At 31.8% G+C, this 21,864-nt stretch overlaps 1 protein-coding gene across 1 annotated transcript in view; it reads right to left on the bottom strand.

Annotated features, from left to right (window-relative positions):
- LOC143075176 (phosphatidylinositol 4-kinase alpha-like) overlaps positions 1-11,043 on the bottom strand; it is a 71,872-nt gene extending 60,829 nt beyond the window's left edge. Inside the window, exons 1-9 of the mRNA XM_076250513.1 lie at positions 10,922-11,043; positions 8,921-9,037; positions 8,184-8,277; positions 7,628-7,713; positions 6,935-7,010; positions 3,196-3,677; positions 2,531-2,605; positions 1,107-1,206; positions 65-256 (exon numbers count right to left, since the gene is read on the bottom strand). Of these exons, the coding sequence (XP_076106628.1) occupies positions 65-256; positions 1,107-1,206; positions 2,531-2,605; positions 3,196-3,677; positions 6,935-7,010; positions 7,628-7,713; positions 8,184-8,277; positions 8,921-9,037; positions 10,922-11,014 (1,315 nt within the window). The 5' untranslated portion in view covers positions 11,015-11,043. The remainder of the gene's footprint in view (positions 1-64; positions 257-1,106; positions 1,207-2,530; positions 2,606-3,195; positions 3,678-6,934; positions 7,011-7,627; positions 7,714-8,183; positions 8,278-8,920; positions 9,038-10,921) is intronic.
- Between the last annotated feature and the right edge of the window lie 10,821 nt (positions 11,044-21,864).

Below are 21,864 nucleotides of genomic sequence, written 5' to 3' on the forward strand. Positions count from 1 at the left end.
AAATCAATTTTACCCAATGGAATATTTTAATGATTTTTTTCTTTTACATATTATCAGTATGTACCTGATTCTCCTCTGACAGCCCAGAACAATATATCTACACAAGCTGCAGAACTAGATATTGTTATTTCATATGGATTGAAATCTTTCTCTAAATCTCTATGACTATAGTGTTTCTTGGTCATCTCTATCTGTCCACCACTGTATAAATCTTTCACAAAGTCCTGTACTTCTGTTGTTAAACTCACTGGCAAATCTGAAATTATAAAGGGCATAATGTGTGTGGTATACAAGGTTTTTTATGTGTAAACTACATTTCTGCTCCTAAACATACATTTTTATGCCCCACCTACGATAGTAGAGGGGCATTATGTTTTCTGGTCTGTGCGTCCGTCCGTTCGTCCGTCCGTCCATCCGTCTGTCTGTCTGTCCGTCCGTTCGTCGATCTGTACCGCTTCAGGTTAAAGTTTTTGGTCAAGGTAGTTTTTGATGAAGTTGAAGTCCAATCGACTTCAAACTTGGTACACATGTTCCCTATGATATGATCTTTCTAATTTTAATGCCAAATTAGAGATATTACTCCAATTTCACGGTCCAATGAACATAGAAAATGATAGTGCGAGTGGGGCATTCGTGTACTGAGGACACATTCTTGTTTAAGTAATAAATGTTAATTATTTTTAATGGCATTGCACAGAAAAGAACCCAAAAAAATCATTTAATACATCCATATCTGCTGTTTTAAATACAAATTTACTTTATCAAAGTATGCAAATCACAGGAAAAATCAATAAATGGGTCTCATTGTAAAAATATACCATCAGCTTTTCACAGAAAGTCATTCTTATGATTGATCAAATTTGATAAGTCTGTCTTTTAAAAAGTAATGTACATGAAAATAAGTCAAGACATTTTTGGATGCAAAATAATTAGCATATATCAAAGATGAAAAAGGCTTTTAATCATGTTTTCATAGACCTACAGTATTTCTATTGGAAAAAATATATTGCAACTTACCGGAGTGTTTTCTGTTCTAAAACATCTCTCTGTTATAAACACCAACAGTCTTACTGAATGAATAATTGAAATTTAACCAGTTTACTAACCTGTTTCCTGCTCTAAAACATCTCTCAACATGGTAACCATCACCAAGGTAACACTCTCACTGAATGATTTATAGGGAAACCAACTGTAACCATTGTCAGGCTGTGAAAAGAGGATGATTTTTTTGTTATAAGGAAATATCTTTTGCAATCTGAAACCCTGAATTAAATATCATTTACCAGCAATTTAGGCCAACTAAATTTAATAAGTAGATTTTCATCCAAATTTTTGAAAAAAATGGGGCTGGTGGGAGGATTTTATTTTTTATTAGATATGAAACACCCTTGTGACGTGTTCTTCATATATGCAAGTGTAATAATAAGATTCTATCATGTATATACATTTATAAAGAATCAAACATAATTTTTCAAATTCTAAATACATATTTCTGATTGGTAACCACTGTTCTACGTGTAATTGCTGCTTTAGAAACCTATTTTTAGTATACAGCAAAATAGGAGAAATGCTCTCTTCGATTGGACTACCTGCAATAAATTTGTTTGCTGTCTAATGGATAGTTTGTAATTTCATTAAAATGAGGCAAATGCATTGGTATGCAACCCAAGTATTTGAAGGACAGAATAAAATGAAAACTCATTTGTTTAATGACATTTGAACACCATATACAGTCATAAATCAAACAAAATCCTGGTTGTGTCAATTTCTTTAATCCAGTCATGTTATTGTATCAATGTGTTCTGCGATTTTTTCGTTTTGGATATCATTCACAGTCCTAATTCCCTGACACAAAATCATTGTTTAAATAAAGAAATCCACAGCTTTCCATTATCACAAAAATGTGTGACATACCGTGATGTGTGTTCTTGGACACAACATGTTACTTCTATCCCAAATATTTTATGCCCTTCTCGTGTAATCAATATCGATTCTCGGTAGATGATGTTGTCATCATAGGGCAGGAGAATATATCTACTTGCTCATTTTAAATTACTCAAAGAAATGCAATAACCAAAATTCGAAATTATCAACAGTTACTGCTAACGTAAATGAACAAAATCTGGCAATCGTAAATTTTTCAAAATAAAAAAAATTGGGGCAGAACGATTTCAGAGGGGCGGGCGGGGATGGAAATCTATCAATTAATTTTAATTAGTCTTATCTATATAGTTGCATAAACAAAAATAATATGATTCTGTATCTCAGGCTTTTGTTGTAAAAACAGGATGGTTAAGATATTTACACTTTTCTATTAAATGTTTTAACATACAGGTTTAAGAGAATATATTTTGCACTTCTTATTAAATTTCTGTTATCATTAATTTGTTTTTATTTAATACAAATACAGTTTATATGTATTTCAGGATTGTTAAAGAGCCAAATAAACTGGAACAGCTAAATGCCTAAATATATACCTTTAATTTTATAAAAAATTCTCTGAAGTTTGAATTCATACTACTATACTTACTGAATATTCTGCAAACAAATCTGTTAATAGTGAGTCAAGTCGAGCTAAAATATCTTTGGTCAGAATATGCTTTGTCTGAAATAGATAAGATGTACTGGCAATGTCGTAAACCTAACTGTTATCATATATTTCACATGAACAGGAATATCATTTTAATTTCAATAGATTTGTTATGTCACATGTCTCACTCTGTAAAAATCTTTTACAAACTCATGAGCCATCACAGAAGTGTGTTTATCATACATGTTTTTTTCTATGGTCGGGTTGTTGTCTCTTTGGCACATTCCCCATTTCCATTCTCAATTTTATTATTATCATACATGTTTTCCTTCCATATGGATCACACCCTTAACATTGAATCAGAAATTTAAGCAGATTGTAACAATAAAATTTAACATTTCTGTAATTTTGTCTATGTTTCCTTTTTTATATAGATTTGGAAAATATATATATATATAATTATATGTATGATAAAAACAAATGGAGAATATTTCCCTTAAACATAGATGATACCCCACTTGCATATAATGTTATAAAGTGACATAACTTGCGAACAGTAAAAGTGAAGCCACCAAAAATAGAACTTGATCTGTATTTAATGTTAATAAAAATTGTAGAAGATTCATAACATTTGGGTTTTTTTTGTGTTGTGTTAACACACTTACAATAGCAACAAGTCTTTGTACATGACCACTGGAAAACTTTAAATGTTCCTCCTCTGGATGTTCAGGTAAAATTTCAAATCCCCACGGCTTTGTTCTTGTAAAATTTGATCCTATTTTGTTAAAATAATGGACAGTGTCATCAACAGTGTTTTCTTTCTTCTCTTGCTTCTGTGGCAACATAGGGGTAGGTGACCTTTCTCTTGACCTTGAACATAAAGCTTCAAAACTCTGATGCATTGTGGGACTTGACGGACCAGAAGAGTCCAGATTGAGGACATGAGAAGATAAAGTACGAGGCAGAATAGGTCTAAAGCTACTAAATGTCTTTTCTTTAGGAGCTTCATCTTGTATTGATGTTGGGACCTTGACGATGTTTTCTGGTGGAAACAATTTGGAAATCAAGTTGGTTTCGTCATCTGATGATCTTCCAATTGCACGAGCCATACCAATAAGGATAGGTACTGTTGCTGAACACAAAATGTCTGTAAAAATAAAAATTCAAATCATTTTTTTTCAAAATATTAAAAACTTTACTATACTGTTAATAGATCGTACACTTTTTCAAACTCAAACACAAAAATATCTTGTTCTACTTTTTAATTCTATAAACAAGGTGTGACCTGTAAGAAATGTAACAAGGAGAAATAGACACAGAACTAATCTGAATTTCAACCATATCTTATTATAAGCTTTATAATAATAAATCACAGTTTTAGAAAATTTTGGTAATACTTTAATAAAGAGATGTCCTGACTTTTGACATCAGTCAAAACCTCAAACTTTTAAGAACAGGGGAGTCAAATAACATGTTGTTTAGTGTAAATGAATTCAGCTCTTGATTTCTATAAAGTTTCAATATCAATATAATTTTTTTATAAAATAAACATATTTGTGGACTTTCCACATACAACAAATAAAAGTACATGCAACAAAAGTTCAACCACATACATGCATATATTTTTTGAAGTATAATGCTAAAAAGTAAAGACACATTAATTTATTTGGAGATAAAGGTTTGGATCATTTGTATGCTAGCCAAACTGTTCCAAAGTTTTCTTTTAACAGTTTAGAGAAGTTGTTTTCTTTTTGTTAAAGTTGCTTTTGAGCATGACTAGTTTGCCATTATGATGTCATTTATATATTTGAGAAAGTTTATAAACAAAGATGTCACTGTTATAGTTCTAAGTAGAGCTATACACAAGCAAATAGACTGACATTTCTGGGAAGAAACCAGTACTTGCTCCATTGCTTGTGAGTTTCAAAATGTTTCCACTTGTGATAATTCAGCGTACAATTTTTGTTATTCAATAATTAAGAAATATTGTACATGTCTTACACTGGAAAATTAATTTACTGTGACATTTGTCATCTTTTAAGCAATTGGAGCAATAAAACAATTGCTGAAAATCTGATTATTAAATGTTTTATACTACATTTACTAGATATAAAATGGATGACAGACCAGTAAAAAATCATTAGTTATTTCATATCTAAATTTTAGGTATATTTCTAATTTTTGGTGGGGTTCATGTTGCTTATTCTATAGTTTTCTATGTTGTGTCATGTGTACTATTGTTTGTCTGTTTGTCTTTTTCATTTTAAGCCATGGTGTTGTCAGTTTGTTTTAGATTTATGAGTTTAACTGTCCCTGTGGTATCTTTCGTCCCTCTTTTCTAGTCAATAAATGTTTAAAAGGTATGTATGTATTGATTGATTTTGTTGGCTTATCATCCTGTGACAAATTAATGCTTTCATTAATAATCATTTTTGGGGCCATTTATAGCTTGTTGTTTGGTATGAGCCAAGGTTCCGTATTGAAGACTGTACTTTGACCTATAATGGTTTATCTTTCACAAATTATGACTTGGATGGAGAGTTTTCTCATTGGCACTCATACCACTTCTCCTTATATCTATTCATGAGGGGGGATAGGAGGGGTCCTGATCCCAAAATCCTGGCTTAAAAACATGAAATCCCGAAATCCTGGGCTTAAAAATATGAAATCCTGAGGTCCCGAAATTCGAAAAAAAGAAATCCCAGATCCCGAAAGGATCAATCCCGAAATCCTGAGCTTAAAAACACCCGATCCCGGAGTCCCAATAAAGGTCCTATCCCCCTCATTCATGCATATTCAGGTCAATGTTGACATGGATAAATGAATTATACTATATTGGGTAAATGTTCAGTAGTTTTGATATCTAGCTTCTATGCTATTTAGGGTAAAAATGAATAAAAAGCAGCCCTTCAACAAAAGCTACAATAAGTAAGCTTTCTATCAAAAACTAAAAAGTAAATTGGTCATGTGCTAATCATTAAAAACTATTTATTAAAATCTATTATAATCTCTCTCTATTTCCATCAAAAATCATTTTACTTTTTCACCATATATCTATATCTATAGATTCCATCACTGCAACAAGTGTTTTATGATATTTCTACAATCAAAACAGTTAATTTCTTATATTTAAATCGCAAGCCGAGCATATTAAATAATTAAAATTTAGCTGTTGAGTGTGGAGAAATATCATAAAACATAAGTTATTTTGGTGTAATCTGTTTCTCTAATGATTTTTATCTTTACTTTTCAAAGATTAGCAAAAAGTTGTATTCTTTATATGTGACGTCATCATGCATGGTCGCCTTTTTTCATGACATCACAATATATATAGGTAATTCAGAAGAAATCAAGAACATGTTACACCATAAATATTAATTAAATTTCAACCAATCATTTGCTGAGAACAGATATTTCACTGGTAAGGAGAAATATTTTCTCATACCACTGAAGAAATTTGAAAAAAGCAAAGAAATTAGAGAAATATATATGCTTGGTTGTTATATATATCTTGTAACAACACAGATTTTGAATAGATTTCTATGATATAGCACAACAAATATAAGGATGCATACAAGGTGTTGACATTATATTACCTGTTGGGTCATTATAATACCCCTGGTGGCCTACAAATTGTGTCACAAGTTTATAATTGTAAATTCAGAAATTATTGCGAGGTTTTAATTATTGCAAAAATGTGACACAGTTGTAAACGCAATAATTTAAACTTGCATTTTGAAATATTTATAACAATTTAACAGTATTTTTCTCAACATCGTAAAAATTAAAATCGCATTTAAGTCTAAAATGACATAATCCCAATAATAAATACACACAATAATTTCTGAATTTACAGTATTATACGTCTATAAAATTTCTTATTGAATAAAAGCAAAGGCAATCTTGCTCGATAAAACATTAATTCATCAGAGGACAAATAATGAGAGATAAGTATAAAATTTGCTAGAATGGCATAAGGGTATAAAAAGAAGCTAGGCAATATCTGGTTCCAAATTCATGCATTAACAAAACCTTCAGTGTTTAATGTAATATTTTCTAATCTAGGTTTACTTTGGGAGAAACAACATTAAAGCATTTCAGATTTTCAAAAGATAAATGTAGGCTAAAAAGCACAACAATCAGCTATCTTAAGAAAAACAATCTTTTATGACAACATATGAAGCAGAAATTTCTTTTTTTTTATAGCTTATTGGCTATTTTATCTAAGGTTTCATTAAAGTGATCATGCAGCTTTTGTTTGTTTAATATCTAAACACTACTTTAGGCAATCAGATTTAGTGGAAAAATGGCTAGTACAAAATGTTAATTATCATATTTAACATATACAGTACTTCAATTTTATATGGTACACACAAAATTTCAATGCAATTTTTCCATAGTTACCTTTTGGAATATCATATTTGCTACCTTCACAAAGTTTTGTTATAACTTCTAACACTTCAAGCTGACATGATATGATCTACAATACAAGTTGTAAATATATGCACACAAAATAACTGTTTCTTTGCCATACTTCAACCAAGAATAAAATCTAAGAATGAGTAAGAATGAGATGTAATAATGACTGAGATGTGAGTGTGAAATATTGAGTAGACACCTGTCTTTTGTTGAAGACTGTACCTTTGATTGTGTCATAGGGTTGCTGTTTTATTCATGTATACCTAGCTAACATCTTTCTTTTATTAGTATGATTTCTTTTCTAATTTACACTGAATAATCACTTTAAAGATCAGCATGCTAAAACACAAGTCACATGATGACTTTATATATCTTTGGCTCTAACTGACAATCCTTAGTAAACAGTGAGAAAATGAGTACATACTGTCAACTTTTCAAAATAGTAATTTTAAGAACTGGAGTTCTATTACATCTGTTATACATGTCAAATATGCTTCTTATCTCATACACTATTTAAATGATATTTTATTTCTTTGATTTTCTGATTGAGGTATTCAATTTACAAATTTTATGGAGAATTTCAAATGTCATCTAAACATGTGTCATTAGAATAAAATCCTCCAAAAATTGTGAGGATTGTGAGTAGGTGAGTAGCTTTAGATGTAAAATCTGTTTTACCTGTTCCCTCGAATCTGAATCTTCATAGGCAACATCACTCAGTATGGTGTTGAGACAGAAACTAAAACATTCTGAGGAGGGTAAAACTGAAACAATAATAAAATCTTTCCTATATTCTAAAATTGAATACTATGTAAAATTTGTTTCACTTATTTGTAATAAAATAACTAATTCTGGAGTCAATGTGGAATATATACAACTTGTGGCCCAACAACGCAAAGAATTTATTCATGCTGTTCAGAATCTAGTGAAAAAATGAATTGTTCATATTCCACTTTTAAGAAATTTGCAAGCATTGTTTATATCTTTAATTGATTTTCAGTATGTTCATTGACACATTAATCAAGGTTTTGCTTATAGTGTTTAGCTTTCATAAAATTCATTTATTTTATTATGAATTTAAAGTAAGCATTTAAAAGAGTTTTCCATGATTTTCATTCAGTGTTTAACTCAAAAAATTGTTTTGATTGATTTTCAGTTAATTATAAAGAATTTCCTGGATTTCCATTTAGTGGACAACTTAAATCAGACTATTTAAACAATGTTTTATACTTACTTCTCCCATATACAGGTTTTTCTATGCCGACCCACTTTGCTTTAGTTAGACCTTGCAAAACATTCAGTAAATATGGCAAAATCTTCTCTTTATACTGAAATACAATTTTAATATCAAATAATTAGAGAAAGAGCTATGTATCAATTAAAAATTATTAACCAAACAAAACTGCTGCACAAAACAGAAAACATGAGTACATGTATGGCATGGTGGGCAAATAATCAGTGCAGCTCACCTATGAAACTGCTCAGCATACATTGCACCATAATTGATGTGCGTAAGAAGCATAAATTCATACTGATTTACAATAAAAGTATGTGCAATTTATTAGATAACAAAACTTAGATTATAATAATATTTATACTAAAGGAAATTTTCGATTGGACAGTTGGCAATAGTTGGTTTACTCTGAAGCCACAAATGCAAATAATTATTCCATTCCCTAATTAGTTAAATTTTCTTTCAAAGCTTAACAGGTCTAGTAATTTTAATTTGTATACATTGTATAAACTATCCCATGATGATAAATATTTTTATCAAAAGGATGTAGTAAAAAGATGTACAGTTAAAACTAAAGAAATTATTATGGCATAAATGCTGCTTCTTTCATAGATGTAAATCTTTTTATTTTTGTAAATGTTAATTTTTTTCTCTTTTACAAAATGTTTTAAAACACAAAGATATTGTGCATATTTTGTAGTGCAAGTTAGTATAATTTACATTAGCATACATTGTACCTGTAATCCAGACTCTAGATAGAATATACCTAGAGCTATCACTGCATCTTGTCCACGTTTGTCAAAACGAAATCCTTTTGTTGTCTCCCTTGGACAAAGATCTAAAAGTCTTGTTACCTGAAAAGACAATTTTCTTTCAACAGTGTTCAAGGTGTAATGAATTAATTATATATAAAAAGATCAAGACTTTTAGGAAAATTTCTCAGAAACACAAAATGCACAAAAGTTCAATGTAAGATAAAAAAACTTAATTCACATATTTTTTTCACTGACCCACCCAACCCCACCCCCTTCTTAACTTAATTTGGAAAAAAATGATTTACCAATAGGAATAAATGTAAAAATCGATTTCAGATATACAAAACTTGCAGAATTTTAACACCCCACCTCCAAACTATTTGATTTAAGTTTTTATCCTACATTCATCTTTTGATGTCATCCCTAAATTAAAAGCAAACTAAATATAACTAGTATGTTATATACATATATATACACATTCATGAACCTACAATCTGTCGATACCTGTATCTTGGCATTGAACAAGGTCATGTTTTTCTCTGACTGTTTATGATGTCATTACACTAAATCCATTGGATGTTGGATGTGTACAGATTGATAATTCAGTCTTAAATGCATGATTTTTTTATTAGTTGTTAGTGGCTTTGAACTAGCTGTCAGTTTACAGTGAGTACTCTCAGACCTGTACCTACAGTCCTACACGTAGTGTCTTTTTTTTGTTGGGATGTACAATACCCACTTGTTTTTTTGTCCATCTGATGAGTTAAGCCTTTTTCAACCGATTTTTATAGTTCGTTCTTATGTTGTACAGTTATAGCACTATCCCAGGTGAGGGGGAGTGTTGGGATTCGGCTAACATGTTTAACCCTGCCACATTATGTACATGTATACATGTATATGTGCCTGTCCCAAGTTAGTATCCTGTTAATCAGTGGTTGTCGTTTGCTTATCACGTTGGGAACAAACCCCCTGTCATGCCTGTATGGTGATTATACCTGTATAGAGGAATAATCCTTCTATAGAGGGATAAATTTATCTCTCTATAGAGGGGTATTTTTGTTTCAACTTGATTTAAAGCAAAATAGGGCAGAATGGCATTTTCTACTTATTATGGCAGTAACAGTTGATGCACCAATTGATGTACTTAATTCAATATGCACATGCCCAGTTTGCTGCTTATCTGACTAAATATACAATCTTTTGTTCACCATGATTGAAAGCTGTGATGATCAGGTAAATAGACGTATTTACACTTGTATGCAAATTTGTCTGCCATTACGTAAAATCACACAGGTTCCCGTAAACTTTAACATCATAATTCAAAACATTTGACGTCACAAATAAAAAGTAATTGTTGCTCGACGTCAAAAGGTGATTTGGAGTAAATCTAAGGTCATTCGGAGGCAAAATACAGCTAAATATCAAAAGTGTAAATATGTTTATTCCACTCACTTATGCCTCACTGAACAGAATTTCTATTGTTAGATTTAACATGAAATTTAAAGGTCAACTATTCCTTTTGTTGTTGATCAGGTGTTAAGATAGGTATACAATAGATTGAAAATTTTGTCACTTTAGCGAAAAACTGGTCATCCCAATTTTTAGTAAAGTGCATATGTTGAAATTATAGCCAATACAACTAAAAATGTCATTCTGCCCTATATATAGTCCAAATAATTAGAAAAAAATTATAATAGCCTTTCAAGACGTCATAATTATTTGGACTGCCCTATATATATATATTTTTTTTTTATAATTTGCTTTAAATCCAGTGTAAACAAAACCCCTCTATAGATTGATAATTTTTATCCCTCTATAGAAGGATTATTCTTCTATACAGGTATAATCACCATACAGGGGGTTTGTTCCCATCCTGTAAAAGACAAACAGGATCATTTCCAGACACAAAAATTTCAGACAGTTACTATGTTTCCACAAAAAATATAGTAGGAAGGACAATTTGCTTTACATAAATGTGCAGACCTTTTCAATTGGAGCTGGATTTGAAGCTGCAGTAGCTCGGGCGAACTGTCGCAAAGCTTTCGAAAAGAAATTTTCGGCATCTGTCATTTTCATTTTGGGGTAGTGAGTTATCCCCCATGACAAACATAAAAATACACCATTTCAGGTGCACGTTCCGGAAATTATAAAAATAAATTGATTGCTTCGCCGAGCTCAGTTGGATACGACCGCAGAGGTACAACCCTGAACAATTAACACAATATCGCGCTTGATACAGGTCTGAATTGGGATTGTTATAATATGTTTGACACATAATATGTTTCTGACACAGAATATGGGTACAAGTTAAATCGGCACCTGGTCAGATCGACACCTAAAGAAAAAGTCAAATCGGCACCTGGTTAAATCGGCACCTATTAATAGACAAATAGGCACATTTTCAAAGAAGATAAGAAATCTTATTATGATGTTATTATGAATTGAATTTATATTCCTTATTTTGCTATTGTACAATACACTGGTCATAATCTTAATGAGTCAAATTTCAATGGAGTGTACAACTATTATTACCGTGGCCATTTAAATACATCATAAAAGTCTTAAAATAGAAAATGACATACAAAATCACGGCTTAAATTAACACTCCTTATGGTATAACTTCAGAGAGATACGTACATTCATCTTTCACGTGACATGTTATTTTCTGGAAACTAGAAAACATGCCAAGTTACTCGTCGTTGGCCTCTAATTCCTTCTCTGTTAGGACTAATATGAGGCAGGCATTACCTGTAAATGGGGACGAAGTCTGTATGAATTATTTTTTTGTAACTTAAATATTTGTTTAAAAAAAAAAACCGGAAATACCGTAACGTTTCCGATTTTGGTTCTGTTGTTAGGGATTTAGTTGTGACGTTATTTAAATTATGACGTCATATGCAATGTCAACAAAGAAACGCTATCATCAGGTAACGATTTTTCATATCAAGGAATTATTAAAAATGAAATTGGTATTGCGCGTTCCTTCCTATTTTATACTAGACTGATAAATATATATTTTACTCAAAGTTTCATACAAACGAGACCGGAAAACGGAAGTATATTGTACATTTCTGCGCAGGTCCGGGATTTCAAAACATGACATAAAAAAAATTGAACGATTTTGAGTTCATTAGTACAATGAAAAATTCGGGAAATTTTCCCGAATTTTTTTTTTTATTGAATTTTCTACTGTTATTGGGGACTTCGTCCCCATATAACCCCTAAATCAATCGCAAACTTCATTTTGTGGTTATAAAGCCTGTGTTTAAATTTCAGATATTTCTATTACTTTTACCAAGGAGGTTATTTCTTGTTTTTACTAAAATTATTGTCCGGAAACGGCCAAATGTCTTCGGAAGACGACGTCACGATAACGTGAGACCAATATACGACCGCAAAATTTTGCGGTCGTATAAAAAATAACCAAACGAAATCAAATGTACTTAAACTATTCCAAGTGCTAATTACTAGTATTCATCATTTAGGGTTTTGTCAAAACTGATAAGATACAAACTGTGAGAAGATAAAGGACCTTCTCCTTTTAAACTGCTTCTGAAAAATTGATAACCCGTTTTGGAGTGAAGATTCTAACTTTCAATGAGTAAAAATAAGCTGCCAGTTGAGCTTCGTAAGCAATCATCTTTAAATCAATTCAATAACTTGATAAACTCTTGGTCTGTTAGCTCATGGCGATGCTTGCAAAACCAGTTAATTTACAGTGGCGGATCCAGAGGGGGCGTAGAGGGCGTACTTTTTTTTTTGCTTGGACTTTTTTTTGTTTTTGTTAAATGATTAATCAGACTAGACTTCGTGAACTTTGCCATTTCCCTTGTAATTAATTTTTATGAGACAATTCTTTACTTATGAATATATTTTTTCGCTGGTATTTACTGATTGTCAAAGTCATGTGATACGCTATGTTGGAGTTGACCAGTGCGTCGAAAAAAAGTCACTCAGTCATTTTGAAATTCAAATTACAGTAACACTTTGCTTAGGATGAGGATGACAAGCATGACACCTTTAAAGCCACACATTGAACAAGAACGTATTGACTTGTATTTCACTTTTCCACAAAACAGAAAGTAATACTTTATAGACTTACACTCTCATGAAAAAAAGTTACACAGCAATATTTTTTTTATATTTACTTACCAAAACATGTTTAACCCAAAACTCCCCAGCCTATTTTAAAATAACATAGCTGAATAATGATCACCAGTCAGTATAAGCTCTAGATAGATTTAAAGTCTAGAAGGTACAAACCATTTGATTTGAGGAGGCAGTCTGAGATATTTGACTCTGATTTTTGTCTGAAACAAAAATTCTGGCCATATCTGGATTGAAAACAATAAGCTTGTCTCCTTTTTGATAAAAGAAAAAAAACATTCTATTATTTTAGCATTAAATGGACATAATGAATAAAAACGGGAGTATTTTTTTACATGGCCGGGGTTTTGCATGTCTGATCTGTTTCGCCGAACTGGTATATTGAGTATTTTTTTCAAGACCAGACTGCAACCTGCTTGTTGTGTGTGACCTTTATCTCTTCATTTGTCGACCGTCATTCATAAATTCGTTTTCATTTCAGTATAGCCTTTGGTTGATTTGGAACCCCTCACTTCCCTCAATTGTGTTTTATTAAGTGAAACATATCAACCAAACATTTGGATAAAAATTGCTTGTTTGTTTTTATTAACTCTTGTCGGTCGTATTGTAAATTTCATCGCCAATAGCCCTGCGTATATCTTGTTCACAACAAGAAATCTGTGAGGTTATGATAACTTAACTTACAACGAACCGGCGAGATTTGTCCATGTTTATTTTTTACAGACAAGTCCCACATTAAATATATCAGTACCTAGCTGTGGATCCATACTATCATTTTATGATAGCACCCATACCACATCTTTCTATATCTAATTAATAGGGAGAATACAGCATCAAAAGTCCAACCCTTATATACACTGTACAGCAACTATAAAATATACATACCCCACGCCAGGAACCGTTTAAAAGGTGCATATCACACTTATTCTATGTTTTTTAGCCCCAAAAAGGTCCTAAATTTTAAAATCCCCCCCCCTACCTTCCAGAATCCTGGATCCGCCCCTGATTTATGTTCATTACTTTTTGGTTTGTTGCTTTATTTTCAGCATGGCCAATTTACTTTCTTATCTTTACTATAGTGCTTCTGCTGCTTTGTGCTAGATTTGGAAACTTTATGTGCTTTTAATGTGCTTTTTATGTGCAAACCATATTATTTGTGCTTTTGTGTTTTTATCTCATAATTGCATGTATAAGTATATGTTTAACTTTTAATATGCTTAAAGAACTCTTGTGCTGCATGTTTATATATTAACATGAACTCTTGCTTTATATGTTTAATGTTGTGTGCATGACTCAATATGTATGTTTTGTTTTACTTGTTGTTATGTCGGTTTTAAAAGGGCTTATGTTTGTAGTTGCATTGCTTATACCGACTCTATTAAATAAAGCTTTATGTCTTATGTCTTATCAACGAGACTTTAATGAGGTACCCGTAAATAATTCAAAATGCTTTATTCTAGGACATTTTTAATTTTATTGATCTAAGATAACTTATTATTCTTGAAAAGATGCATTTTTTTCCAATTATGTGAAGAGGTCCTGAAACATCTATAACATTTCCGATAAATTATGGAAATTTGAATACCATAATTTTGACTTCAATCCGCAGTGATTGCCTTTCTATAAACATTTATTTTTCTTGAAATATTTCTTTCATAACTATTTACACAAATGGGTCGATGCCACTGATGATAGTCGTTTCTTCCCCGAGGGTATCACCAGCTCAGTAGTGATCAGTAGTCAGCACTTCGGTGTTGACATGAATATCAATTATATGGTCATTTTCATAACTTTCCTGTTTTAAAATTTTGAATTTTTCAAAAACAACTAAGGATTTCCTTATCCCAGGAAAAGATTACCTTAGTCGTATTTGACACAACTTTTTGGAATTCTGGGTCCTCAATGCTCTTCAACTCTGTACTTGTTTAGGTCATAACTATTTTGACCTGAGCGTCACTGACGAGTCTTATGTAGACGAAACGCACGTCTGGCGTATTAAATTATGATATCAATTATAATCCTGGTAACTTTGATAACGGTTGAAACTGTATTGATGAAAGAACAGTGGCGGATCCAGAACTTTTCCTAAAAAAAAAGGGGGGGGGGGCTCCCGTCATGCTTCAGTGATTCCCTATATAATCAACCAAATTTTTCCCACGAAAGGGGGGCAGGACCCCCAGCCTCCCTCTGGATCCGCCTATGAAGAATAAACAACAAAAGTTTAAGTCACTAATAATAAATAAAATGATTGATGTTTTCTTAACGTCCAGTGGCAAATATGTCATATGTTCAGAACAACAACAAATGAACAATAAATGCAATATGTACTGTCAGGTCCTGTAACAGAGATCGACTGGGATGAAGGTTTTGTATAGGGACAACTATTTGGTCTTGCAACAGGCCACCTATAGACCCTTTTAAGAGTTGTTTCAAGGACTTGGCAATCTACCTTCATGGGGCATCATATTAAGGTCTCTATTTTAATCGAAACCAAACGGACGGAAAACTTTGGCAAGGTTTGAAATGACGGTCGGTAAAAGACCACATATGACAATATTAGATAAGAACATAATGAAGCTGATCCATCAATCAAGATGTCCGTCGGCTGGAGACTTCATTTAACATATTACCCTAATGTTCAAAACATGCAAATGTCTTCTTTTAGATAACAACTGAAAGGAATGAAACCAAACATTGCAAGAATGTTCCTCATGAGGTGCTAACCAAGTGGTGTTACTTTGAAGCCGAGCCATGATCCAAGGTGGCCGCCAGAGGGGGACTTAGTTTAACAGAGGACCGTATGTGAAACACATACATATGTCTTCTATAAAGGAACAACTCAAATTTATGGAAAGGAATAAACATGCCAGCATGATCCTTATTGGTGTTGACTAATTGTTGTAACTTTGTAAACAATCAATCATTCAAGACGGCCACCAGAAGAGAACTTTTTTTTTACATAAAGATTTATAAGGCCGTTAGTTTTCTTGTTTGAATTGTTTTACATTGTCTTATAGGGGCCTTTTATAGCTGACTATGCAGTATGGGCTTTGCTCATTGTTGAAAGCCGTACGGTGACCTATAGTTGTTAATGTCTGAGTCATTTTGAACTCGTGGACAGTTGTCTCATTGGCAATCATACCATATCTTCTTTTTTATAAATTGTTATCTTTTAGAGAACCACTCAATGGACTGAAAGACAAGTGCTGTAGAAATTATTAAAATGATTTAATAACATTTGTCCATGTACTAGCAAAATGACTATCTTTGTGCTTAACAATGCAGTGGCAGATCCAGATCTTTTTAATATCCTCACACTTTATTCCTGGGGCAGTATGATTCTTTAAGATTGACCTATAATAAACAATGTGTCGTCCTATCACAGAGGCAATGATTACTAGTATATAAATAACAAGAGTGCACACGTTGAAATGTCTCGTCTTCTATACTAATCATTGATATTATGTTGAAAAAATTGTTGATAGTCCTAAATATAAAGCTAAGTTTTATTACAACTGTCACATAAACTTCACATTAACCAAGTTTACTAAACAAAGACCTATGAACCTTGAAAATGAGGTCAAGGTCAGATGAACCATGCCAGGCAGACATGTACAGCTAACAATGCTTCTATACAACATATATAGTTGACCTATTACTTATAGTTTAAGAAAAATAGACCAAAACACCAAAAATTAACACCATGCAATGAACCGTGAAAATGAGGTCACAGTCAAATAAAACCTGCGCAACTGACATAATGATCATAAAATATTTCCATACACCAAATATAGTTGACCTATGGCATATAGTATTAGATTAAAAAGACAAAAATTTCACTATAACCACTGAACCATGAAAATGAGGTCAAGGTCAGATGACACCTGCCAGTTGGACATGTACACCTTACAGTCCTTCCATACACCGAATATACTAGCCATATTGTTTATAGTATCTGAGATATGGACTTGACCACCAAAACTTAACCTTATTCACTGATCCATGAAATGCAAGGTTGGGCGGTAAATACCACCCCTGGTATTTACCTGTATTTACCGCCCCAGACAATACTCCCCAAGTGGTTAATACTGGCAAATACTGGTCGATTGAAATTTTCATGGTTGTTTTTACTATTAACTGAAGTAAAAACTTGATAAAAAGTCAAATATACTTAAATTTAATCTTTATGCATGTGTCAGCTTATTAAATTAATGAATTTGATATGTTTTATTCATTTCTAACACTTATTCCTACTGATTTAAAATTTAGTTATTATGAATAATATTGCATACTTAAGATATATAAAAAATTTCTTATTATTTCAACATTTATAAATCAATATATTTTTTATTCAAAATGTATGATTTTACAGGTAATTAAAATTAAAGGTAAATGAAGTTACATGTGTCTTTTTACCTATCACCTGGCATTGCTAGGTGTGAAAATTTAATTACTTAAACAGCCACCAATAAAAGTAGACAGTACATGGGTTGAAAGTAATAAAAGTGATATATGAAGACTCCCTTAAACAATAAATTATTTCCTGTCAATTTAACTGTGTGACAAAACCTTCTTCATGATGAAAATAGAAATTTTGAAGCAGGGACAAAAAGTTTTTATCTATAACTATAATATTATGTACACATTAATCAATGTAGATCCCTGTTTGAATTTACAATAGAAATAAAATTGAAAGCATTAAAAATGATTTGCACACTTTCTATATTTAATTATTAATAGTAATTATAATTGACCTGATAAAGAGTGATTTTTTTAGTAATGACCACTCAAAAATTCAATTGACCAGTAGTTGCCGGTATTTATCACTGGCATGGTCAATACTAGTATTGACCACTTATTTGACAACCTTGATGAAATGAGGACCTTGCAAATTACGCACATATCAAGTATAGTTATCCTATTACTTATAATAAGAGAGAATTCAACATTAAACCAGGTGCTCCGCAGGGCGCAGCTTTATACGACCGCAGAGGTCGAACCCTGAACAGTTGGGGCAAGTATGGACAAAACATTCAAGCGTGATACAGCTCTGAATTTGGATTGTGATCAAATTTTTGACATTACATGGTTTTTTTTTTACACAAAACAAATGTCAAGATTTTACAAATCAATTAAAGATTTCTTCTTCAAACTTTTTAAATCTAAAATTAAATAGTTGACACAGCATAGGTTTCTGACACAGAATGAATGTGGTCTAATGAACTTAAAAGTGTTTTTTTTTGCCTTTGAGCAATTCACTATGCTGTTGAATATTAATCCTCTCAAAAAAATGTTTGAAGAAATTTTCTTTTTATTTATGAAATCTGAAATGAGAAAAATTTAACCCCCCCCCCTTTTTTTCACATCCCCGTTTCCCTTTATCCAAAACTGATATCAATTCAAATTTCTAATGGAGTTTGCAACAATAACTACTCTTTTAAATACATCATAAAATATTAAAATGTAAAATAAAGTGCTTGTTATCACTGAATGGTAAAGATTGGTTGGTAGTAAAAGTGAATATACATTGTTTATTGTATAAAACAATAAAAAAAACTTCATCAGCAACATTTTATATTGGCAAATTACCAATGAAGTTATTTACATAAAGTTATTGGCAAATGAAAATAGAAAATGACATCATAGTCATGTCTGGCAAATGTCCAACATACATTATCTAAAAACATTTTAGATAAGATAAGGAAAAAAAGCTTCACAGCAACATTTTATATTGGCAAATTTCCAATGAAGTTATTTACATAAAGTTATTGGCAAATAAAAATAGAAAATGACATCATAGTCATGTCTGGCAAATTTCCAACATATATTATCAACTACTATTCTATACAAAGAAAGATAACTCCAATTGAAAATTAATTGCTATTGCACAATATTGTGCAATTAGATATTTCTTGCTATTGTGCAATACTGTGCAATTGAAAATTTCTTGCTATTGCACAATACTTGATATGGAAACCTGATTTGGACCAACTTGAAAACTGGGCCCATAATCCAAAATCAAAGTACATATTTAGATAAAGCATATCAAATAAGCCCAAGAATTTAATTTTTGTTAAAATCAAACTTAGTTTAATTTTGGACCCTTTGGACCTTAATGTAGACCAATTTGAAAACTGGACCAAAAATTAAGAATCTACATACACAGTTAGATATGGCATATCAAAGAACCCATTTATTCAATTTTTGATGAAATCAAACAAAGTTTAATTTTGAACCCCCATTTGGACCAACTTGAAAACTAGGCCAATGATTAAAAATCTAAGTACATTTTTAAATTCAGCATATCAAAGAACCCCAAGGATTCAATTTTTGTTAAAATCAAACTAAGTTTAATTTTGGACCCTTTGGACCTTAATGTAGACCAATTTGAAAACGGGACCAAAAATTAAGAATCTACATACATAGTTAGATTCGGCATATCAAAGAACCCCAATTATTCAATTTTTGATGAAATCAAACAAAGTTTAATTTTGAACCCCCATTTGGACCAACTTGAAAACTAGGCCAATGATTAAAAATCTAAGTACAAACTCTTTTAGATCATTTTTTAGTAGTTCAAACTCTTTTAGATCATTTTTTAGTAGCAATAAACAAAAGAACTATGTCAATTGGACATGCTTTGATACTATTTATGCACTTGAATTTTTACTTGATAACATTTTTGTTCGCTTTGGAGATTCCGTATATCGTCAAGTTATTGGAATTCCAATGGGGACTAACTGTGCACCACTTATTGCGGACCTGTTTTTGTATTGTTATGAGTTACAATTTATGACTAAAATTAGCAAAGACCCATCAAAACAACATTTGATACAAAAATTTAACAATACTTTTAGATATTTGGATGATATATTGGCTCTAAATAATGACGACTTCAGTATGTATACTAAAGAAATTTATCCTGTAGAACTTACTTTAAATAAAGCTAATGATAACAATGACCACTGCCCTTTCCTCGATCTTGATATCTATATCATAAACGGGAAGCTTAATACAAAAATTTATGATAAAAGAGATGATTTTTCATTTCCTATTGTTAATTATCCATTTTTAGATGGTGACGTTCCCTTGTCACCATCTTATGGTGTTTATATATCTCAACTTGTACGATTCGCTCGTGTATGTAACAATGTATTAGATTTTAGCGAGAGAAATTTATGTATTACTGAAAAATTATTACACCAGGGTTTTCGATATCACAAACTGGTCAAAACATTTACTAAATTTTATCACCGGTATAAGGAAATAATTCGTAAATATAACTCAACATGCAGACATCTTATACGTTCAGGTATTTCACATCCAAAATTTTATGGAAATATTCTTTATAAAGCACAAAAATGTCAGTATTCTCCTCAGAAACTAACAAAACCTTTAAATAGACTTATTAAAAGGGGATATAGTTACGATACTGTTGTCAGGTCATTAAAGATTGCATATTTTGGCTTTAACATTGATTCACTGATAGGGTCTTTGCATCGGAACTAAACACATTTATTTCTAAAAAAAACAGTTGTTGGCATGACACGGGTTATGTTCTTCTCATATATTTTATGATAGTATGATACTAAACCCCTAACGGGAGGGATTGTACCTGATATTCATATGATGAAGACATAATCTTTCAATCAGTTTAATTGAGGTCTGGAGCTGGCATGTCAGTTAACTGCTAGTAGTCTGTTGTTATTTATGTATTATTGTCATTTTATTTATTTTCTTTTGTTACATCTTTTGACATCAGACTCGGACTTCTCTTGAACTGAATTTTAATGTGCGTATTGTTATTCTTTTACTTTTCTACATTGGCTAGAGGTATAGGGGGAGGGTTGAGATCTCATAAACATGTTTAACCCAGCCGCAATTTTGCGCCTGTCCCAAGTCAGGAGCCTCTGGCCTTTGTTAGTCTTGTATGATTTTAAATTTTGGTTTCTTGTGTATAATTCGGAGTTTAGTATGGCGTCCATTGTCACTGTACTATTATGCATATTTTAGGGGCCGGCTGAGGGACACCTACGGGTGCGGGAATTCTCGCTGCATTGAAGACCCATTGGTTGCCTTCGGCTGTTGTTTGCTCTATGGTCGGGTGGTTGTCGCTTTGACTTATTCACCATTTCCTTTCTCAATTTTAAAGTTCAATTTTGGACCCTTTGGGCTCCTTTTTCCTAAACTGTTAAGACCAAAACTCCCAAAATCAAACCCAACCTACCTTTTATGGTCATAAACCTTGTGTTTAAATTTCATAGATTTCTATTTACTTATACTAAAGTTATGGTGCAAAAAACAAAAATAATGCTTATTTGGACCCCTTTTTGGCCCCTAATTCATAAACTGTTGTGACCTCAACTCCAAAAATCAATCCCAACCTTCCTTTTGTGGTCATAAACCTTGTGTTAAAATGTCATTGATTTCTATTTACTTATACTAAAGTTATTGTGCAAAAACCAAGAATAATGCTTATTTGGGCCCTTTTTTGGCCCTTAATTCCTAAACTGTTGGAACCAAAACTCCCAAAATCAATCCCAACCTTCCTTTTGTGGTCATAAACCTTGTGTCAAAATTTCATAGATTTCTATTCACTTAAACTAAAGTTATAGTTCGAAAACCAAGAAAATGCTTATTTGGGCCCTTTTTGGCCCCTAATTCCTAAAATGTTGGGACCAAAACTCCCAAAATCAATCCCAACCTTCCTTTTGTGGTCATAAACCTTGTGTTAAAATTTCATTGATTTCTATTTACTTTTACTAAAGTTAGAGTGCGAAAACTAAAAGTATTCGGACGACGACGACGCCAACGTGATA

This window comes from Mytilus galloprovincialis, chromosome 5, assembly GCF_965363235.1.
Source record: "Mytilus galloprovincialis chromosome 5, xbMytGall1.hap1.1, whole genome shotgun sequence".
NCBI classification, from domain to species: Eukaryota; Metazoa; Mollusca; class Bivalvia; order Mytilida; family Mytilidae; genus Mytilus; species Mytilus galloprovincialis.